We start from the raw sequence: 19,347 nt of genomic DNA, 5'->3' as shown, positions 1-19,347 counted from the left end.
TGTCCATTATAGTCATGAAAAGTTGGGTGGCTCCCCCATAGATCACCAAGCTGTTGACGCCTTCAATTCTTGTCTTAAGGATGCTGGGCTAAACGACCTTAGATGTTCGGGAACTGAGCTTTCTTGGTACAATAAGCGCTCTGGCCTTGACAGAGTAGCTTGCAAGCTCGACCGTGTCCTCGTCTATGATCCCTGGCTCTCCTCCCTTCCTTCTTCTTATGCCGTCTTCAACCTCCCCGGCCTCTCTGACCACTCCCCCATCTCTCTCTTTGTCCTCCCCTACTTATCCTTTGGTCCCAAACCCTTTAAGTTCTTTGACATGTGGTCCTCCCATATTGGATTCCTCCCCATTGTTCAGGCTGCTTGGGATCTTCCTGTCCAGTCCTTCTCCCCTCTCCTTCCCTTCTCTAAAAAGCTCAAAAATGTCAAATCTGCCCTCAAATCTTGGAATTCTTCCACCTTTGGAAACATCTCCTCCCGTTGTCTCCTCTTGTCGTGACGCTCTCTCCTCCATCCAGTCCCGTCTCCAGTCCGACCCCCTCAATTCCTCCTTCGCTGAGGAAGAGATCCTTGTTGCCTCTGAGCTGTCCTCCTCTCTCTCTCATGAGGAGAGTTTCCTCAAACAAAAATCCCGGATTAAATGGCTTGAGCTTGGCGACTTGAACACAGCTTTCTTTCACCGATCCCTCAAAGCCAGATCCAACTCCAACTCCATTCTCTCTCTCACCACCTCTGATGGCTCGGTTCTTTCCTCTGTTGAAGCTATCAAATCCGAAGCTGTAGCCTACTTCACTGGTATCTTTTGCCCCCCTCCACCACCCAATCCTCCATCCCGGCCGACCTAATCAACAAATTTGTTCCTTCCCACCTCTTCAACTCCCTTTGCTCCATCCCCTCTGACTCTGAGATTGTCTTTGCTGTTCGCTCTAACAAGGCTAGTAAAGCTCCAGGCCCTGATGGTTTCAGTATGGGGTTCTTCTCCACTTGTTGGGACATCATCGGTGCTCAGCTTATTAGTGCCATCAAGAGCTTTTTCTTTAACCCCCACCAGATCCAAAGCATTAATCACACCTTTCTCTTCCTCATCCCAAAGTCTTCTGGAGCCTCTTCCATGCCTGACTTCAAACCCATCTCCCTATGCAACCTCCTCTATAAGTTCATTGCCAAAATTCTTGCCAACCGCCTTCAACTAGTCATTGACTCCCTTGTCAGTCCAACCAGTCCGCCTTTAAAGCCTTCGACTCCATCGGTTGGGACTTCATCTCCCAAGTCCTTAAGATGTCCTTCCCTCCCACCTTTGTCAACTGGATCCACTTCGGCATCTCCACCCCTCGCTTCTCCGTCCTCCTAAATGGCAGCCTAGCTGGTTACTTTACCTCCTTTGTTGGTATTCGTCAGGGCTGCCCCCTTTCCCCCTTCCTTTTTTGCCTTTCCCTTGAGGTCTTCTCTCGTAGTATCCAGTCCTAAACTAACCTCCACCTCATCTCCCCCATCCCTAAATGTAAGCCCACAACCTTACCCACCTTGTTTTCGCTGATGACCTCATGATATTCTCCAAGGCTGAACCCCTCTCCCTTGAGTCCATCATGTCTTCCCTTCACCTTTTCCAGAGGCTCTCCGGTCTTCGCATCAACCTCCTTAAATCCCAAATCTTCCTAGCGGGGGTTCCCGATACCACCAAAGCTTCACTCTCCGCCATCACCGGCTTTTCCCTTGGCACCTTACTTGTCCGTTACCTTGGTTTCCCCCTCATCCCTGCCAGACTTTCAGCCCACCACTGTAACCCCATCCTTGACCTCCTCCGCAAGAGGCCGCAGCTTTGGAAAGCCAAACTTTTATCCTATGCAGGTTGTCTCGAGCTCATCAGATCGGTTCTCCAGTCTTGCTACATCTATTGGAGCGGTGTCTTCGGCCTTCCCAAGGCTACCATCAAGGCTGCCGAATCTATTATGTGTACTTTCCTATGGAATGGTGTGGATTCAGCTAGGTTTCTTCACCCCAAGTGCTGGTATTTCATTTGCTCCCCCAAATCTGAAGGTGGTCTTGGTCTCAGAAGGATTAAAGATGTCAACATCGCTGGTTCTATCAAGCTGTTATGGAAGCTCCTCACCAACAAATCCAGCATTTGGACTTCCTGGGTGTATGTAGGGCCTCTCCGTAGAGACTCTATCTGGACTGTTAGCTCAGTTCCAGACTCCTCCTGGATTTGGCATAGAATCCTCCAAGTAAGGCATATAGCCAGGGACACTATATCTTGTAGGATCGAAGATGGGTTGCAGACCTACCTTTGGCTTGACAAATGGCATCTTTAGGTGTCCTTGCTTCCATTATTAGCTCCTGTGCCATTTATGCTTCCGACCTGGACAGATCTACCCTTGTGGCTTCAATCATCACCAGAGGCTCTTAGTCCCCCCTCCCCTCCTCTCCTTGCAAATCTTTGGAGGTCCCTCCCCCCTATCCCCCCTGGTCACTGAGGCAGAGGTGACACCATCTTGTGGCTTCCCTTCCCCTCTGGCAGTTTCAGTTCCCACTCCGCTTGGGACATGGTTAGACATAGTGGGACCCCCTGTCCTTAGCATAAAGTTGTTTGGTTTAAAGGGCACATCCCTTGTCACAGCTTTACCGCTTGGTGCGCCCTAGCAAATTGCCTCCCAACCCAAGCATTCCTCATACATCGCTACATACAAGTCTCCCCCAGCTGCTGTCTTTGTTGAAATGGGCATGAAGATGTAGACCACCTGTTCTTCACTTGCCCCTTTGCTGCCTCCATCTGGAACCGTGTCCTTCGCCACTGCTGGCCTGCTCGAAGAACGCTGCTGCCCCTCTCCAGAGAATGGGTTTGGATTGATATGACTTTCGGAGGCAAATCGATTGTGATACGGTTGGCAAGCTTGCCTTTTGTGCCACTATCTCCCACATTTGGATGGAGCGCAACCTTAGAAGATGGACGTCCAACTCCCGCTCTTTCGACAAGATTTGGAAGGTCATCTTCTTTGATGTTTCATCTAAAGTTAGTTCCTCCCCCTTGCTGGTGTTAAGGATACCCCAAGGAACAGGCTCATTGTTGTCTCCTGGGGTCTTCCTACCTCCATTTTGCGCCCTAGCTAGTCTGTAGCTTCAGTTTGTTGTTGGCCCTCGGGCTTGTATTTTCCCTCTCCTTTCTTCGTAATTAAATATCCCTTTCCTCGATCTGGCCTCGTAGCAGGAGAATCCTTGCCTTCGAGCGAGAATGGCTTTGGTTGGACATGACTTTCTCTAAGACTATCTGTGACACTATTGGGAAGCTTGTTTTTGGCACCGCTATTTACCATATCTGGATGGAAAAGAACCTCAGGAGATTGACTTCCAACTCTCGATCTTTTGATATGATTTGGAAAGCCATCTCCTTTGACGTGTCCTCTAAGCTCAATTGCATTCGTCATAGGCATTTTTTGGATACCCCAAGGAACATGCATATTGTTGTATCATGGGGTCTTGATTTGTTTCTTTTGCAGTCTTCCACCTTTGCGTAGGTCAGGTTGAATGTCCCCCCTACTTTCCCCCTTTCTCTTGTTTTTCTTGTATTTTCCCCCCTTTTTCTCCTTGCCCCCTCCTGGGGTTCGGTAATATATTTATTTACCAAAAAAAAAAAAACAGGATCAACTCTCTTTGTCATGATCGTGTAGGAGATGAGCTCTCCTCCCTCTTCTTCCCTTCCTACACCTCTGACCACCACCCCATCTGCCACCATCTCATTCGCCACCCTCGCCAGTCGCCACTACCACATCCATCACACCCGTTACAACCATATCCACTACCCCCGCTGGTCCAAAATCTTGGTCCTCTCTTTTCAGACAGCTACCTTCATCCTCCAGCTCTGGACTCTCCCTCCACTACGTCAAACCCTCTTTCAATGATGGCTCATCCTTTGTTATCTGCCCTAACAACCTCCTTACTCCAGAAATATCCAAATGGCAAATGTGCCTGGTGGGCCACTTTCTTGGTTCAAGGCCTTCTTTCAGCACAGTCAAAGCATCCCTCTCTAAGCAATGGTAAACTCAAGGATCCTTACAAATTTTCCTCCTCGACAACGGTGTGTTCATCTTCAAGTTCTTCTTTGAGGAAGCCAAGGCTCGTGCTCTGAATGATGCTCCTTGGCTTTGGCACCAAACCAGTTTTACTCTGCCAGTGGGACCCCTACCTCCAGCTCCACAAGGTCGACCTCAGTTCCATTCCTTGTGGATTGCCCTTCCAGGACTTCCCCTTCATTACTGGAGGCAAGAATGCCCAAGTAGAATAGGATCAGTCATTGGCTACCCCCTCTACTCTGACGCTTGCACTCGGAAGATTGACAGACTCTCTTTAGCAAGGATTTATATTGACGTCTCAGTGGATTGTCGTCCTCCGTCCTCCATCACCATTGTGGAAGAAGATGGCTTTAGCTTTGAACAACCAGTTAAATATGATTGGCTCCCACCGCATTGCATTCATTGTAAAGTGTTTGGCCACCACTCGTGAGACTTTTCTGGCAAAGCTCCCCTCCCCTCTACTACCATCGATACCCCTGTAGCTGCTCTGGCAACCTTGGCTTCTTCAAGAGAGCATGCTGCTCCCTTGTCCTCTCCGGCAATATCGACTTTTTCAAGTATTCAGTCTGCTCCCTCTTCTTCTCTTGCTGGCTTAGGTGCCCCATCGGTTCTTGCATCTTCATCAACTGGCCGCCTCCCTGGCTCTTCTAGATACCCTGACCCTCCTCAGTCGTCTGGCCTCTTTAGACCTCCTAGTAGAAGGGTGAAATCTCGCCACCGCCACAGTTGTCGCCCCCGCGAACAACCGGCCTCTGATTCTCCTCCGAGCGTAGAGGCCCTCTCGTTTCTTATGCCTGAGACACCTCTGTCTTCTTACGACGCTATGGAAGCTCTGCCTACAACTACAAATCGGGCAGATCCTTCTCTACTTGGACCTCATCGGCTGGCTTCTACAAACTTTTCGAAATGCTCTACCCCCATTGGACCTCCAGTTCTCCAGGAGACAGAAACGTCTCCAGCTTTAGCCCTAGAATCCCTGCAGAACAGATCACCCTATCGCTCCTCAACTTCAAGTAGTGTTTGTTTCTCCAAAGTAGCCTCTGAAGTCCTCGCCAGTTCCTTTCCTTACCTTGTTGCATCGAAGAATAGGCCCCTGCCTCCTCAGGCGCAGCTCTAGACAGGGTTCAGTCTCAATCAGTACCCAAAAGCATCTCTCTTGATAGGCGTCATGCTCCTTCGCGAGGTTTGGTAACTGATATCCCCCCGCTTTACCTGTTCACTTTCCCTCAGTTCCCTTATGCTCCCAACCTTTTTCCCCTTCTAGCAGACGCGAGTCCCTTTTGTTGTTCTCTAGATCCCACCTACCCCCCCCTTTTACCCAACCCTACACCTCGTCTCGGCAACCACCCTAACCCTGGTCCCACTAACTCACCCCACCTTCTCCTAACCAATCTCTTCCCTCTCTTAACCTGACCCAACCACTTCCCAAACCAGTTCCATCATTCTTCACCTACAACCTTCCCATTATACCCCTCACCCATTTATACCCTAACCATAACCCCAACCCTGACCTGACCACCTTTTCCCCTAACTCGATCCACTTCCACCAACCACACTCCCGTCCCTACCCCTCCCCACTTTAACCTTGCCCTCTCTGGGTTACCCGACACCTCCTCTCCTCCTCCCCTTTTCTCTAACCCCTTTACTCTCCAAACCTTATCCGCTGGGTGTCCCCTCCCCCCTCCCCTCGGGTTCGGTCAGATCTCTCCTTCCCCCTCTCTTGGTTACCCCTTGTGGGACTGACAGTACTCTCGTTGTTCCCGTTATTGTCCGCCATCGTCCAATCCTTGCCCATTTTCGCCGGAGGAACAAGAGTGCCCCCCTAGGAACTCGTTGCCTTTCACCCTCTAGTTCTCCATGTGTACTGGTTTCATCTGGAATGTCAGAGGTCTCAATTCCCTGGCTAAACATCATGACATTAGATCCCTATTCAAGTCCTCACATTCTTCCTTTTGCGCCCGTCTTGAAACTCGCATCCTTTAGGATAATGGTCCTCGCATTGCTGTCTCCAGTGCCCCTTTTTGGTCATTTATCTCCAATTACAACCATTCTCCTAATGGCCACATTCGTATCGACCTTCTTAAATCCAAGCTCTTTCTCTCTGGAATTTTTGAATCTGACAAAGACTCCCTCCTGCCCCTGACTGGCTTTTCCCTTGGCTCCCTCCCAGTGAATACCTCGGCCTCCCCCTCATCCCTGCTCGTCTCTCCAGTCACCACTGCATCCCCATGCTTGACAATATCCGTAAGAGTCTCCAGCTCTGGAAAGGCAAACTCCTGTCCTATGCTGGTAGGCTTGAATGCATTAGATCGGACCTCCAATCTTCTTACATTTATTGTTGTGGAATCTTTGTCCTTCCTAAAGCTACCATTAAAGCCATGGAAAACCTCTTTTGTGCTTTCCTCTGGAAAGGGAAGGAAAGTTCCAAATTCCTCCATCCTATCAACTAGAAGTCCATCTACCTTCCCAAATCTGAAGGAGGCTTGGGCATCCATCGTATTCGCGACTCCAATACTGCGGGTATTTTGAAGGTTATTTGGAAAATCTCCTCTAAGCATGACTCCATTTGAGTTCATTGGGTTTGCTCCCACCTCCTTAAAAATGACTCCATTTGGACCATCCCCTTTCCTTCGTACTCCATTCTCCTCCTCTGCTCCTTGCGCTTAGAGCCACTTCCTCTTTTATTGTTGATGGATCTTCCATCTCCCTTGGGCTTGACCCCTGACACCCTCTTGGAGTCCTCTATAATTTCTTTGGGGCCAGGTCGATTTACTCCTCCGGCATTCCCAAGTTCGCCCCCTTTCCTTCATTATCTCTCAAGGTTCCTGGTCCCCCCTCCCCCCTAACCCCATCGTCTCCCAGGTTTGGCCTTCCCTCCCCCCTACTCTCCTTCCCCCCATCTCATGCGGATAAGGTTATTTGGCTCCCCTCCTTTAACGGCCTTTTCAGCTTCAGAACTGCCTGGAATTTTGTTAGACCCCATGCCCCTACTGTCCTTTGGCACAAACTAGTCTGGTTCAAAGGTCACATCCCTCGCCATAGATTCATAGCCTGGAGAACCATTAGTCTTTGCCTTCCCACCCAAGCCTTCCTCCTCCACCGAAGAATTCGTGTTCCCTCTTCTTGTATCTTCTGTTGGAACGGATCCGAAGACATTGAACACCTCTTCTTTGCTTGCCCCTTTATCTCTACCATATGGAAAAAAGTCCTTTCGTTTATTTGGCCTCGTAGTAGGAGACCCCTCCCCTTTGCTAGAGAGTGGCTCTGGTTGGTCATGACATACCCTGGCTGCTCTATCTGCGACATTGTTGGCAAGCTCGTGTTTGACGTCACCCTTTACCATATTTGGATGGAGAGGAACCTTAGGAGATGGACCTCCAACTCTCAGTCTTTTGACCTGATTTGGAAAGCCATCTGTTTTGATGTCTCCTCGAAGCTCAGTTTTCTCCCCCATAGGCCCATTTTTTACTCCCCAAGAAATAGGCATATTGTTAATTCCTGGGGTTTAGATGTCTCTATTTTATAGCTCCATACTCCCCCTTTGTTTGGTCTGAGGTTTGTATTGTTCCCCCTCCCTCCTTTTCCCCCCGCCCCCCTTGGGCTTTGGTAATACATTTTTTATTCACCAAAAAAAAAAAAAAAGGACCAACTTGTGGACACAGCTTGCATTAGAGAGAACTTTTTTGAGAAACCAAATGAATTTTCTATTTCTAATGGCAACGTTAAATAAAGGCAAACACTGGTCTACCCATGTCCCACATTCAGACCATGCTTGTATGAGAAATTTACTGAAGCATCCTCTCAATTAATGATAGATAATTTAGTGGGATTCCTTCAGTTAATTTTGTGGAGGAATTCTTCATTTCTTGTTCATTAAACTTTTCTTTTCTTAATTTCCACTGTTGGATTGGCTCAGAATGGTCAAAGACATTTTTGACATCCTCGAAGTGCTGATCTCACACCTCTTTTGGGGAATATTGGACTCATGATTATTTCTGGACACTTTTCAAAAGTCCTGACTTGATGGTGTCTTGAATTTAAGACTTTCAACCCTCGAACCTACATGGAGATGAACTGCAAATTTTCTTTAAGATGGGACTGCAAGAACTCAACAGAATGTGATAGTAAGCAGCTGATGTTTTCTTACTGATTACTGAAGGGTCCATTTGGTTTGAAGTAAAGTGAGTGATATTGAAGTCAACACGACAAACTTTTTTCACCTTCTAACCAGATCCCCTATGAGAAGTTTTGGTTCGAAGTAAAGTGAGTGAAATTGAAGTCAAGTCAACTAACTTATTTCACCTTCCAATCTTATACCTTTTGAAACTTATCCTTATACACCTTCTTCTTCGTTTTTTTTGTTTCGCATTTCACATCACTGCATTTGACTTGAACAATGAAAACTTTGCTTTAGTCACATCCAAACAAGGACAGTAATGACTGTGCAGATGTTCCAGAAAACTCTGCTGTGGAAGCTGATTGGACATGTAATGCTAGCTGACATTGACCTTAGATGAGTGTTGGTTATTTATTTTTTCCTTTTTCATCTCTCAAGAGGAGAAACTTCATATGGTTCTCACAGAAAAGTAAAGTGAAATGAGAAAAGTGATCAATCCCTGTCTGGATATTTCAGAAGCATGACTAAGTTGATAGAGGTGTGTTATCTTAAACTCTCACTGCAAAATAGGAAACCCTTGCTAAAACCTTGTTCATATGAGTAGATATCCTTTGAATATCTGCATCTGAGCCTATAACTCAGTGTATTAGTTTGCCTGCCTTTTATTTCCAGTGTGGAACCTCCAATTTGCTGATTCCTTTCTTTACCCAGTGTACAGAATTGGAGAATATCTGGGATACAACGGCGGACTAAAGTATTTCCAATATCCGGATTGCCTCAGTTTTTCCTGCAGGCTGATCCTGTGGATTCTTATCAGCAGCAGGAGTGGCGTTTATTCATGGGTTTTCTTAAAAAGCATGATAGGGTAAAGATGTAATTTTATCAGTTGCAACCCTTCTGTTTTCTGCTTAACCAATGGTTATTTTTTTCTATTTACTGAGCATGGAAAATTTCTACTTGGAATTTTTTTTGTTAAATAGCATCTTCAATTAAGATATGCCCTGGGGGTGATAGTGGAATGTGCTTGCAGATAGTTAGTTACTAGCTTTCTTTTCTTTTCTCTGTTACAACTTACAAATTTATTCACTGTGTATTGGAAATGATGTTAGATTATCTCCAGATATGTTTGTTTTTCAGTACATCTATTGGTAGTTACTGACTCCATGCTTTTGAAGGTTGCTATTGTGGAATTTGAGTCATTGGTATTTTACATACTTCCTCCTGATACTGGTGCAATTGCTGACCATGCTGTAGTTGCCTATCAAGAAAAGTCAGTTGGGTCAGGTGAGCTTCAGAATTTTTTTATTGCTCATGCACGAATATTTTTAATATTGATTGTAATAGAAAACAAATGGTACCTTTCCACTGTGCTGACCCATTGTCGCAACGGTAAGGTTGCTCCATTGCGATCTGGTGGTTGTGGGTTCGCGTCGGGAAACAGCCTCTCTCGGAAGCGGGGGTAAGGCTGCGTACATTTTCACCATAGTTGTCAAGGCGACACCTAGGCGTCCAGGTGCATATTTTTGGATGGGCACCTTGGTTGCCTTAGTTTTTTGATCCCCTCGACCGCCTTGGTTCACCTAGATGCTGTGATAACTAAGATTATGACCCTCCTCAGACCCCACACTGGGTACGCCCTTTCTGGAAGAGGGCAGATATTGGCGCAACAATAAGGTTGATCCATTGCGACCTAGTGGTCACTGGTTTGAGTCGGGAAACACTGAAACAGCCTCTCCACGAAGTGGGGGTAAGGTTGAGTACATTATTACCCTCCCCAGACTCGCATGGCGGGAGCCTCATGCACTTGGTACGCCCTCTTTACATGCTGTAACATTCCTTGAGAGTTGGTCCCATCTCCTGCAGTTTCATGGTTTTTGCTTGAGTGTATACTAGTTGGTTTTATATGTTTTGTGACCAACTAAGTTAGAGGCCAAGTAGTTGGGTGACTAAATATTTAGGAATTTCTTATGTATTGGTTCTCCAGTTCCAGGTCATACCTTGCTGAAACCCAAAGAAGCAGCTGCCGCCAGAATGGTTACAATGCTGGACTCTGGGAAGTCTGAAGAATTTAGTGGTAGTTCAGCAACTAATGTTGGGGAGAGGGATGTTTGTGCAGTGAAACACCATCCTGATTTTAAGTTTCAACAGGAAGCTGTGGTTTGTGTTTCACATAAATCTGTTCAGGAAGCCTGCAGATCTCAATCCAGGGAAGAAAAGAGAAACTTTTTTGATAAAAATTTTGGATGCAGTAGTGAAAGGGTTTCAAAGATTAATTTGGAGAAACAGTCTCTTGATAGTAAGTTCCAGCAGGAGGCTGTGGGTCATTCTGCTCATGAGTCTAGAGATGAAGCTCATTGTAGATCTCAGCTCATGTCAGTGCCCCAAGATAATAGTTTTGGGGAGAACTTTGTGCGGGTAGACCCTAGTTACTTGAAAACTCTTGGTCAGACTCATTCAGGATGGGTTTTTGGTGCCATTGCTGAGCTTGTTGACAATTCTAGGGATGCCAAAGCAGCAAAGTAAGTTAATTTTATTTGTTTCCATATGAGCTTTACTTGGATGGTAAATACTGTGCATATGGTTTCTGCTTGTTTCTTAAATTTCTTTTGGCTGCCATTTGTTTTGTTATAGATAACTTACAATTGTGGTTTGCTCAACAGCTTGGATATTTCTATAGATAATGTATATTCCAAGGTACTTGGGAAAGATATACCTATGCTGTCTGTTATTGATGATGGGCATGGCATGTCGCACGAAGGGTTGGTGAGAATGGTCTCTTTTGGGCGCAAACAACCTGATGTAGATAATCCAGATCATATTGGAAGATTTGGAATTGGATTCAAGGTCTTTTGTGCTTATTCATTTGCTTGTTTCTTATGTGATGGATCTGATCAGCTTTTGTTGGATTACTTTTCCTTTCCTGTTCGGCAATATTTTTCTTTGTGTCTTGAATGTGACCTTTCGGGAGTACGAAGCATTGTTTTTGGTTATATACTTCATTTGTACCAGTTTGTTGCTTTTGTTTACACATTCATGATATGCCCTTTACGCCTGGCATTTTCCGTTTGAGTAGCGTGTGAGTATTGTTTAGGCAGATATTTATTCCATAGAATTGATTAGTGATACCCACTCAGATGAACTTTGTGGGGGTCACCGAGTAAATTGAAATCGTTAAACACATTAAAATTTTCAGAGAACACCATTAAAATGCAGGAAAATTTGAAACCATAATTTTTAACCTTAAAGTATGAAACCCTAAAGGCCTAATAAACCAACGAAATTATTAACTTGAAGCTTAATTTATGAAACCTATGAAATGTATTTCCGGTTGAACCCTACTCTGTTAATGTGAATCATTAAAGATCAATCCCTGTGAATCCACCACAAATCTTTAAACCTAAATCCACCATCTAAACACACCATGGATCTACGGAACTGTTAGCTGGAAACGGTGGTATAGCTCGCTGAAGTCGCCAAAATTGCTCGTTAGAGTTGCAGGGAGGAGGAAGAATGAAGAAAAAAAATCCCCTTCATGATTTGAATATTGGGGAGGAAGAAGAAAAGAGAGGCAAATTACTTTTTTTCTCCCTAAACTTAAAATACAACAAGTAGATGTAAAGGGTAAAAATGTGCAGTGAACCTTGCCTGGCTGCCGATGACGGTATCACTTTGCTTTTCCCTTTGTTATACCGACTATCTACGAAAGGCTGAGCAAGTGATTCCGGATGTGGGTTGCAATCTTAAATTGAATAACGATCCTCATTTCTGTTCATGAGTTATCTAGGGTTTTGGTCTTTTAATGGAAGGTAGAATCTTTCATAAGTTTGGGACCGTGTTACATCATAATGAATAGTTGTCAAGGCGTCGTCTAGTCTTCAAGGTGCCTTATTGTGTCCAAGGCGCAAAAAAAGCAACCCACTTTGGATGCGTAAATATGGCATTGTGACAGCACGCTTTATATTATATCAGTTTTTTGACACTTCACGAGTTTATGTTGATTTATGTTTAGTGCTTTGTTTTTTGATAAATATCTTATATTATATCCTATACTTTGTTTATTGTATGTTGGTTTCTCATAGTAGGTCTCACTAGCTTAATTATATCACATTTCAATATTTCATTGATATGGCTTCTATGTTAAATATAATCATAATTATATAAATTATCATTGCTATGATACAAAATTGCACACCTAGGGTGCCTTGACTCTTAGGCGCTGTCGCCTAGTCACTTTGACAATTATGTGTTACATGGGTTTGTGTATGGTAATTACTTGTTGGAGTTAGTTTTTTTTTTTTTTGTGTGAATAAAGAATTCATTACCAAAGTGGGAAAATATACAAGGAGCCCCAAGGGGGAAAGGAGAAAGAGAAAGAACTTGGGCAAACAAGCCACACAAAGCTGCATCCACCCTTCAAGGGGGAGGGGCAATGGGCTGCAAAATAGATGAGGGAGTCAGGAGAAAATAATGAGTTTGTTACTTGTGGAATCTCTTACATTAAGATGAGGGAGAGAGGAGAGCTTAGAACTAACATCAAAGTAGATGGAGTTCCAAATCTTATCAAATGATCGGGGGAGTTGGTGGTCCATTTGCGACTATTATGTTCCATCCAAATGTGGTTAATGGTCGCACCAAAGGCAATTTTTCCGCTGATACCACAAATGGACTTCCCTGCAAAGGTCATGTCCATCCAAATCCATTCTCTCTCAAGGGGTAGGATTCTTCTATTGCTTGGCCAACAATTACTTAGGACTCTCTTCCAGACAGTTGAGGAAAAGGGGCAAGAGAAGAATAGGTGATCAACATCTTCAGTACCATTCCAGCATAAACAGAAAAAGGGAGAAACCTGAATCTGGCTGTGGATGATGAGGAAGGACTGCGTAGGGAGGCAGTTTTGATAACGTGTGCCAAACAGTGAAGCTGTGGTGGGGGATATGGCCTTTGAACCATACAAGCTTGCGCCAAGGAGCCAAAGGACCTTGAAATCTGACAAAATTTCAGGATGAGGAGGAGAGGAGGAGCTAAAGATACATGTAGAAGTTGGGAGCCGGACAACATTGTCACCGCTACCTCTTGGAACGATAGGGAGGGAGGCAAGGCATTTCAAATGTCTAACAAAGGGGTAAATGAATCTTGGAGCTGACATCAAAGTATATGGCTTTCCAATTCATGTCTAAAGAGCGAGAATTGGAGGTCCATCTTCGAAGATTCCGCTCCACCCAGAGGTGGGAGATGGTGGCACCAAAAACAAGCTTCCCTACAATATCCCGTACGGAGCTACCTGAGAAGGTCATGTCGATCCAAAGTCCAAATAGAGGAGGAAAAGGGGTAGGACTGTAGGAGAAGAAAAGGTTGTTAATGTCCTTCAAACCATTCCAACAAAGAACACAGGATGGGAGAACATAAATCTGTTTGTGGATAAGGAAGGATTGGGTGGGAGGCAATGGGTAAGGGATCTCCAGACCAGCTCTGGTGGGGAATGCAACCCTTAAACCAAACAGCCTTACTCTAAAGGACTAAGGGGGCATGCACTCGAAAAAAATCCCAGGCGTAGGATGAGCTAAAGAGGCCATTAGAGGAGGGGAACCATGTTACACAGTCAGAGGGAGGGAGAGGGCCAACCGGAAGACGGAGCAAAGGGAAGACCAGACAGAGGAGAGAGCTAGAGGGGAAGGATAAGGGATAGACCAGCCGACCAGGAGCCTTGGGAGATGATGGAGGCAATAATGGAGTGCTTATCAATACCAGAGGAGTAGACCACACATGCTTCAACCATTGAAAAGAGAACACCCTAGGGGAGCTAGTGGTCGAGCCACATGGATGTAGATGCTCCTTCAGCAATCTTGTAGGAAATGAATCTAAGGGCAATGGGGCGGAGGAGGATTTTGCGTCGCAGCCTAGAGGCATCAGAGGATTGGGAATCTGTCCACAGGGAGTCATTTTTGAGAGGACAGGAATAGACCCATTTGATCCAAATACTGTCATGTTTGGACACAATTTTCCAAATCAGTTTGAGAATGCCCGCAGTATTGGAATCCTTGATTCTTCTCAAGCCTAGGCCTTGCTCGGCTTTGGGAAGGCAGGTGGAGGCCCAACTAAGGGGGTGGAGGAACCTAGAAGACTCAGCTCCTTTCTAAAGGAGGGCACACATTATTTTTTCCAAGAAACAGAAGATAGCTTTAGGCAGCCCGAAAATCCCACAACAATATATGTAGGAGGATTATGTAGGAGGATTGGAGGACAGATCTAATTAGGCCCAGCCTCCAGCATAGGAGAGAAGTTTGTCGTTCCAAAGTTGGAGCCTTTTACGGATCAAATCAAGCATTGGGGTGTAGTGATGGTTGGTCAACTTGGCAGGAATTAGGGGGAGCCCTAGGTATTTGGCAGGAAGAAGGTCGAGGGAGAAACTAGTCAACTCAAGGAGAGAGGTCTTATCAGCTTTGGAGACTTCGGAGAGAAAAAGGTGGGATTTGAGGAGGTTGATGTGTAGGCCAGAAAGGCTATCGAAGAGATGGAGAGAGGATATAATGGATGAGATTGATGAGGGGTATTGGTCCCATTGACAAAGGAAGATAGGCTTTTTCCCCATTTGCCACAAACCTCCCTCAAGTAAGGAACTAAAACTCGGAACTCGACCAGGTTTCGACCTTGGAAAAAATCGAGTGGTCGAGACTTGGTCGAGTTGGTTTCTTTTTTTTAACTTGAAGGCTGGTTTCAGTGGGTTTTAGACCTAGTTTGGGTCTGAAACTTGGTACTCGGCCTACTTTAGGCCATTTAAACACAATGGCGCTATCAGATTTTGTAAAAACAAAGTCCAAATAGGAGTTTCACTTAGTGGGAAACTAGAACAGACACAAGACAAACACTTATGTATTTGTATTTCATTTACTCTTAAGATATTATTCATAAATAAGCAAATACCTCGATTTGTATCTAATAAAAATAGTTAAAAAATAAAATTCCAAAAGGGAAAAAAGCCAACCCCCCAGTTTAAGAACAAAACTACATTTTCAGTGGCAGTTGCAATTTTCAACCTTCTAATGCTGGGGTTTTTCTCAAATCTAAAAATTCCATAAATCTTAATATGGTAGAACATTGCTAAAAACCAAAAGTGCGGTAAAATATTCATTTGTTTTGAAGTCCAAAAAAAGATTTTCACTCAGCTATTTTGACAGCATTCGCGCACACCAAATTAAGTTTGAGTGTTTGACCGGTACATAACTCCAATATAAATCAGATTTAAGCATCTTAACGATGATGAAGGGGGGTCTACTCCCAATGAAATGTCCTTCCAAACAGTTCTTCCATTTAGAAATTTCAGAGTCAAGCAGCCCCGTAGGGCAGAGGCCGACTTTTTTTGCCGCCAACAAGGGAAGGAGAGAGTGTGAAGGGAGTGGCCCTCATGAGCACATGGCAGAGGGCATGACTAAAAGAGAGCTCCATGCCTTGTTGCCAGGGGCAGAGGGGAGGGGGAAGGGTGGGGGTTGGTGTAGGGACTAGTAGGGGGGAGGGGGGTAAGCCCGAGGGAGGAACCGTCGGGCTGGGCCTCCGGAAGGAGATCAGACATGGTGATGGCCGAGGTATTGATGGGTACATGAACAGGGATTCTGAACATGGGTATGAGTGTACTAATTGCTCATGGCAACTCAGCTAAAGACTAAATCAATAAAATGGGTACATTACTATTAATATATTTATCATTTAACGGAAGCCAAAAGGGTATATCTCATGACTGCATACCTAGTGCGACATGAAGAGGGATGTGGCAAATTAAGCCATTGGATATCTAGGATTGGTCTGGATTGGCCATGTGTAAAATTTCAGACTCGAATTCAATCATATACTCTCCCATGTATTTGCCCACTTGTACAGCTGCCCATTCTTTTCAATAGGTTTCATTTTTCCACTGGATTTTCACTGATTTTATTTTGCCACTTGGCGGATTCTTATCTGTCCACAAAATTTCAGTCCTGTTCAACCTGCCACATGGTAGGTATTTGTGTTGTCTATGAATTCCATAATGAACATGGCATCCAGGAAAACCCCACTCCCTTATTAAGGGTTTGGATATATTTGAATGTTTCTATTCCAGGTAAGATTGGTTCAGGATCATGGGATCCTTTTCTATCAGATAGGAAGGGCTGTTGTACAAAATGTGCTTCTAAGTAAATTCCAAATAGGTTACCCCAATTTCTTTCCAGTTCAATTATCAAAGGTTACTTCCTATTCTCTTGCTTTTTTTGTATATTTGGTAAAATTATATTATTTTGGTGGAAAAGTAAGTTGATGGTAATTTAAACTATGGGCAAGTCATACATGTATATATATTTGTCCCTGTTATAATCACTTAGTAAAGCAAGTTAAAGAGGGCCATGTACATACCACTTTTATTGGCACTTGTGTAGGTAACTGGCTTTGCTACCAATGATGGTTATGTAGAAACTATTAACTGGGTGAATTTTCTCACTGTCTGCTAGCAGTCAAGAAATTTTACCCTTGTCTAGGAATATTTATTGAATTTAATTGTTTGAAGTTCAGCTCTGTACAAGTCACTGAAATTTTAGTTCTGTTGCATAAACTTTTACTGTGAAGTTCCTTTAATCGTTTAGACTAGTAAGTGTCGAAAAGTCTCCTCTTCCAGCATCCTGCACAGCATATGTTACACTGATTTTGAAGCTTTGATTTGCAGACTGGAGCTATGAGACTTGGTCAGGATGCTTTTGTTCTTTCCCAGACTATCGACTCCAGATCCATAGCCTTTTTGTCTCAATCTTTAAATGAAGGCAAGGATGTAAGACTCGAATCTGTTCTATCTGCTGATTCCATGTCCTGTTCATTATGAAGCTTTTCCTCTTCATTCAAATGCCGCTTTTTTCTTCTCTTGTACCACAGAATCTTGAGATTCCTATTGTGAGCTATTCAAGACGAGGACAGGTTATGGTAATCAACACAACTGTCCAATCCAAGGAGTTAGCAGATTACAATTTGAAGCGCATAAAGGAATTTTCACCATTTGATGAGTATTTCATTGGTGTAAAATCAGGGTTATTTAGTGAAAAGGGAACTGGAACACAAATATACATATGGAATTTGGATAAGTGGGGTTTGACATATTGTTTAGAATGGCAGACTGGAAGGAGTGGCAATTCATCTTGTGACCAAGGTGACATTTTAATTCGATCTAGACGGATCAGGTCTCGGCCAGGGCAAATTAGCCAAAAGGTTAGTCATTGTGTTCCTGTTATCCCAAAGAAATTTTGTAGTAGAACAGGATCTCGCTAACCCCCCCCCCCCCCAGGTTGCACACACAAAAGGAAAAAAAAGTTTCTTCTTCCTCTTTGGGTTTTGCTTGCTGGTTTCATCCTGGGTATCAGCTGTCGGAATTGCTGAAGTGATGTAGACCAATAACCTGTGGGACAGATTCCTAGACAACAAATCACACAGGACAAAATCACAGTGATATGAAAAATAGAAGAAACAGGATAGAATGTGAAGGATTCAACTAACTTGCCAACCAGCACTTGGATGTGGCTGTAAATCAAATCGAATAAGGTTGAGGTCCTGCTGAATGTATGCTCCGAAGATGGGTTGATCCAATGGTCTGGATCTGTAGAAGCTATCAAGAATAAACATTAGTAACCAAGGAAAACATAAATTATAAACTTTGGGAGAAGAGCAAACCCATTAGGGTTAAGATCCTGAGTTTTCAGTCTTCCAATCATACTCCATAAAATTTCAGACAATTTCCCCCCCCCAAAATACTCCAATATTATAAAATCCTCATAATCACGTAAAATAACCTCAACAGTCCACAACTGAAACCTTATCTATTAAAAGTTCACATCCAAATCATCTGGTGACAATTAAAATTTAAACTAAATAAATTGTAACATCTGTTCCAATCCTAGAACAAAATCTACTGTATTATGATGAAATAGAGTCCCAAATAAATCATGTCCGCTCATCAGAATCTCCATCCGAGCTATACTAACCTCCAGTTGATCTGTAAGAAAAATAATAGATTGAACTGCAAATCCCAATAAAATAGAACAAGTCATAACAACACTAAATAAGAATAGTACATACAACACTCTGTAAACCATGTGATAACAATAATCTCATCAAAATGAGTCCTAAAATTTTCCAAATAATGCAAAACATATTAAGTTCATCAAGTACAAGTAAATCACAGGTATGACTGACTGCCACTACACATACATTTAAGTGAGGTATCCTGTTTGTAAAACGGGTGGCTTGCGGGCTAGACGAGGTATCTAAGGTAATCATAACGACCATAGCCATCACCGCAGGCTAGGCGGAACAAAACACAACTTCCACCCCATGTGGAGGATCCCATGGCTAAGTGGGGCATCTTGCGGGCTAGGTGAGGCTACACAACCAATCTCACCCCAGGTAAGTCATCCCAATATCTCTCACTGTGGCACTCTGCGCATGGGGGCAAACGATGAATCGTCTGAATCACAAAACATAACCCCCTGTTGGATAGGGTTGCACTCAAGTTGATGCAGATCCAAGTTCACGCAGGAAGAAGAAGAGCAGCCTTGGATTTTCGTTGGAGCCTTATTTTATATATTTAGTTTTTATTAGGGTTAAAACAGTCTTTTATTCCCCTCCACGATTTTAGAGGGATGATGTTTTTTGTTTATTTGTTTGTTACACTTGTACTCCTAGTTAGAGTATGAGTCTACTGTTTTTATATTGTTTTTATTAGGATTCAGGTTAAGGGAAGTCACTACTCCTAATCTGATTAGGATTGGTTTTAGGATTTAGAACTAGGACTCCTAGTTCAAATCTACATATCTTTGTAAGGCCTTTTGGCCCCCCCTTTTATTATAAATAGAAGAAATCGTGGGCAGGCTCCCCCACTTCTGATTAAAAAAAAAAAACTTCTGATTTCAGATCTGAGTTGCTGCCTTCGAGCTGCTGCTTCTGCTCCCCTGCGAGCTGCATCCTTGTGGACTCAAGGTGGTTAAAGGGTGGGTTCTCCTACGACTCCTTGCACTGTGAAGGTCAGGAGGTCTTCTTCTATCTTCAAGCTGTTGCTGCTCCTGCACCTTAACCCTGCAACTTATCCATTCAATCCTCAACCCCATTAAACCTGCAACTCCTACTTCAACTAGGATTCCATTATAATTCCAGATC

General features: G+C 44.1%; 1 protein-coding gene across 1 annotated transcript in view; it reads left to right on the top strand.

The window, feature by feature from the left end:
- The first annotated feature begins 6,623 nt into the window (after positions 1-6,623).
- Positions 6,624-19,347, top strand: part of LOC122661801 (MORC family CW-type zinc finger protein 3-like) — a 60,725-nt gene continuing 48,001 nt past the window's right edge. Inside the window, exons 1-7 of the mRNA XM_043857311.1 lie at positions 6,624-6,646; positions 8,896-9,049; positions 9,360-9,468; positions 10,169-10,703; positions 10,845-11,028; positions 16,874-16,975; positions 17,077-17,406. Of these exons, the coding sequence (XP_043713246.1) occupies positions 6,624-6,646; positions 8,896-9,049; positions 9,360-9,468; positions 10,169-10,703; positions 10,845-11,028; positions 16,874-16,975; positions 17,077-17,406 (1,437 nt within the window). The remainder of the gene's footprint in view (positions 6,647-8,895; positions 9,050-9,359; positions 9,469-10,168; positions 10,704-10,844; positions 11,029-16,873; positions 16,976-17,076; positions 17,407-19,347) is intronic.

This window comes from Telopea speciosissima, chromosome 5, assembly GCF_018873765.1.
Source record: "Telopea speciosissima isolate NSW1024214 ecotype Mountain lineage chromosome 5, Tspe_v1, whole genome shotgun sequence".
Classification (NCBI taxonomy): domain Eukaryota; kingdom Viridiplantae; phylum Streptophyta; class Magnoliopsida; order Proteales; family Proteaceae; genus Telopea; species Telopea speciosissima.
The sequence above is the reverse complement of the archived record's forward strand: the minus strand, read 5'-3'. Positions and strand labels throughout refer to the sequence as shown.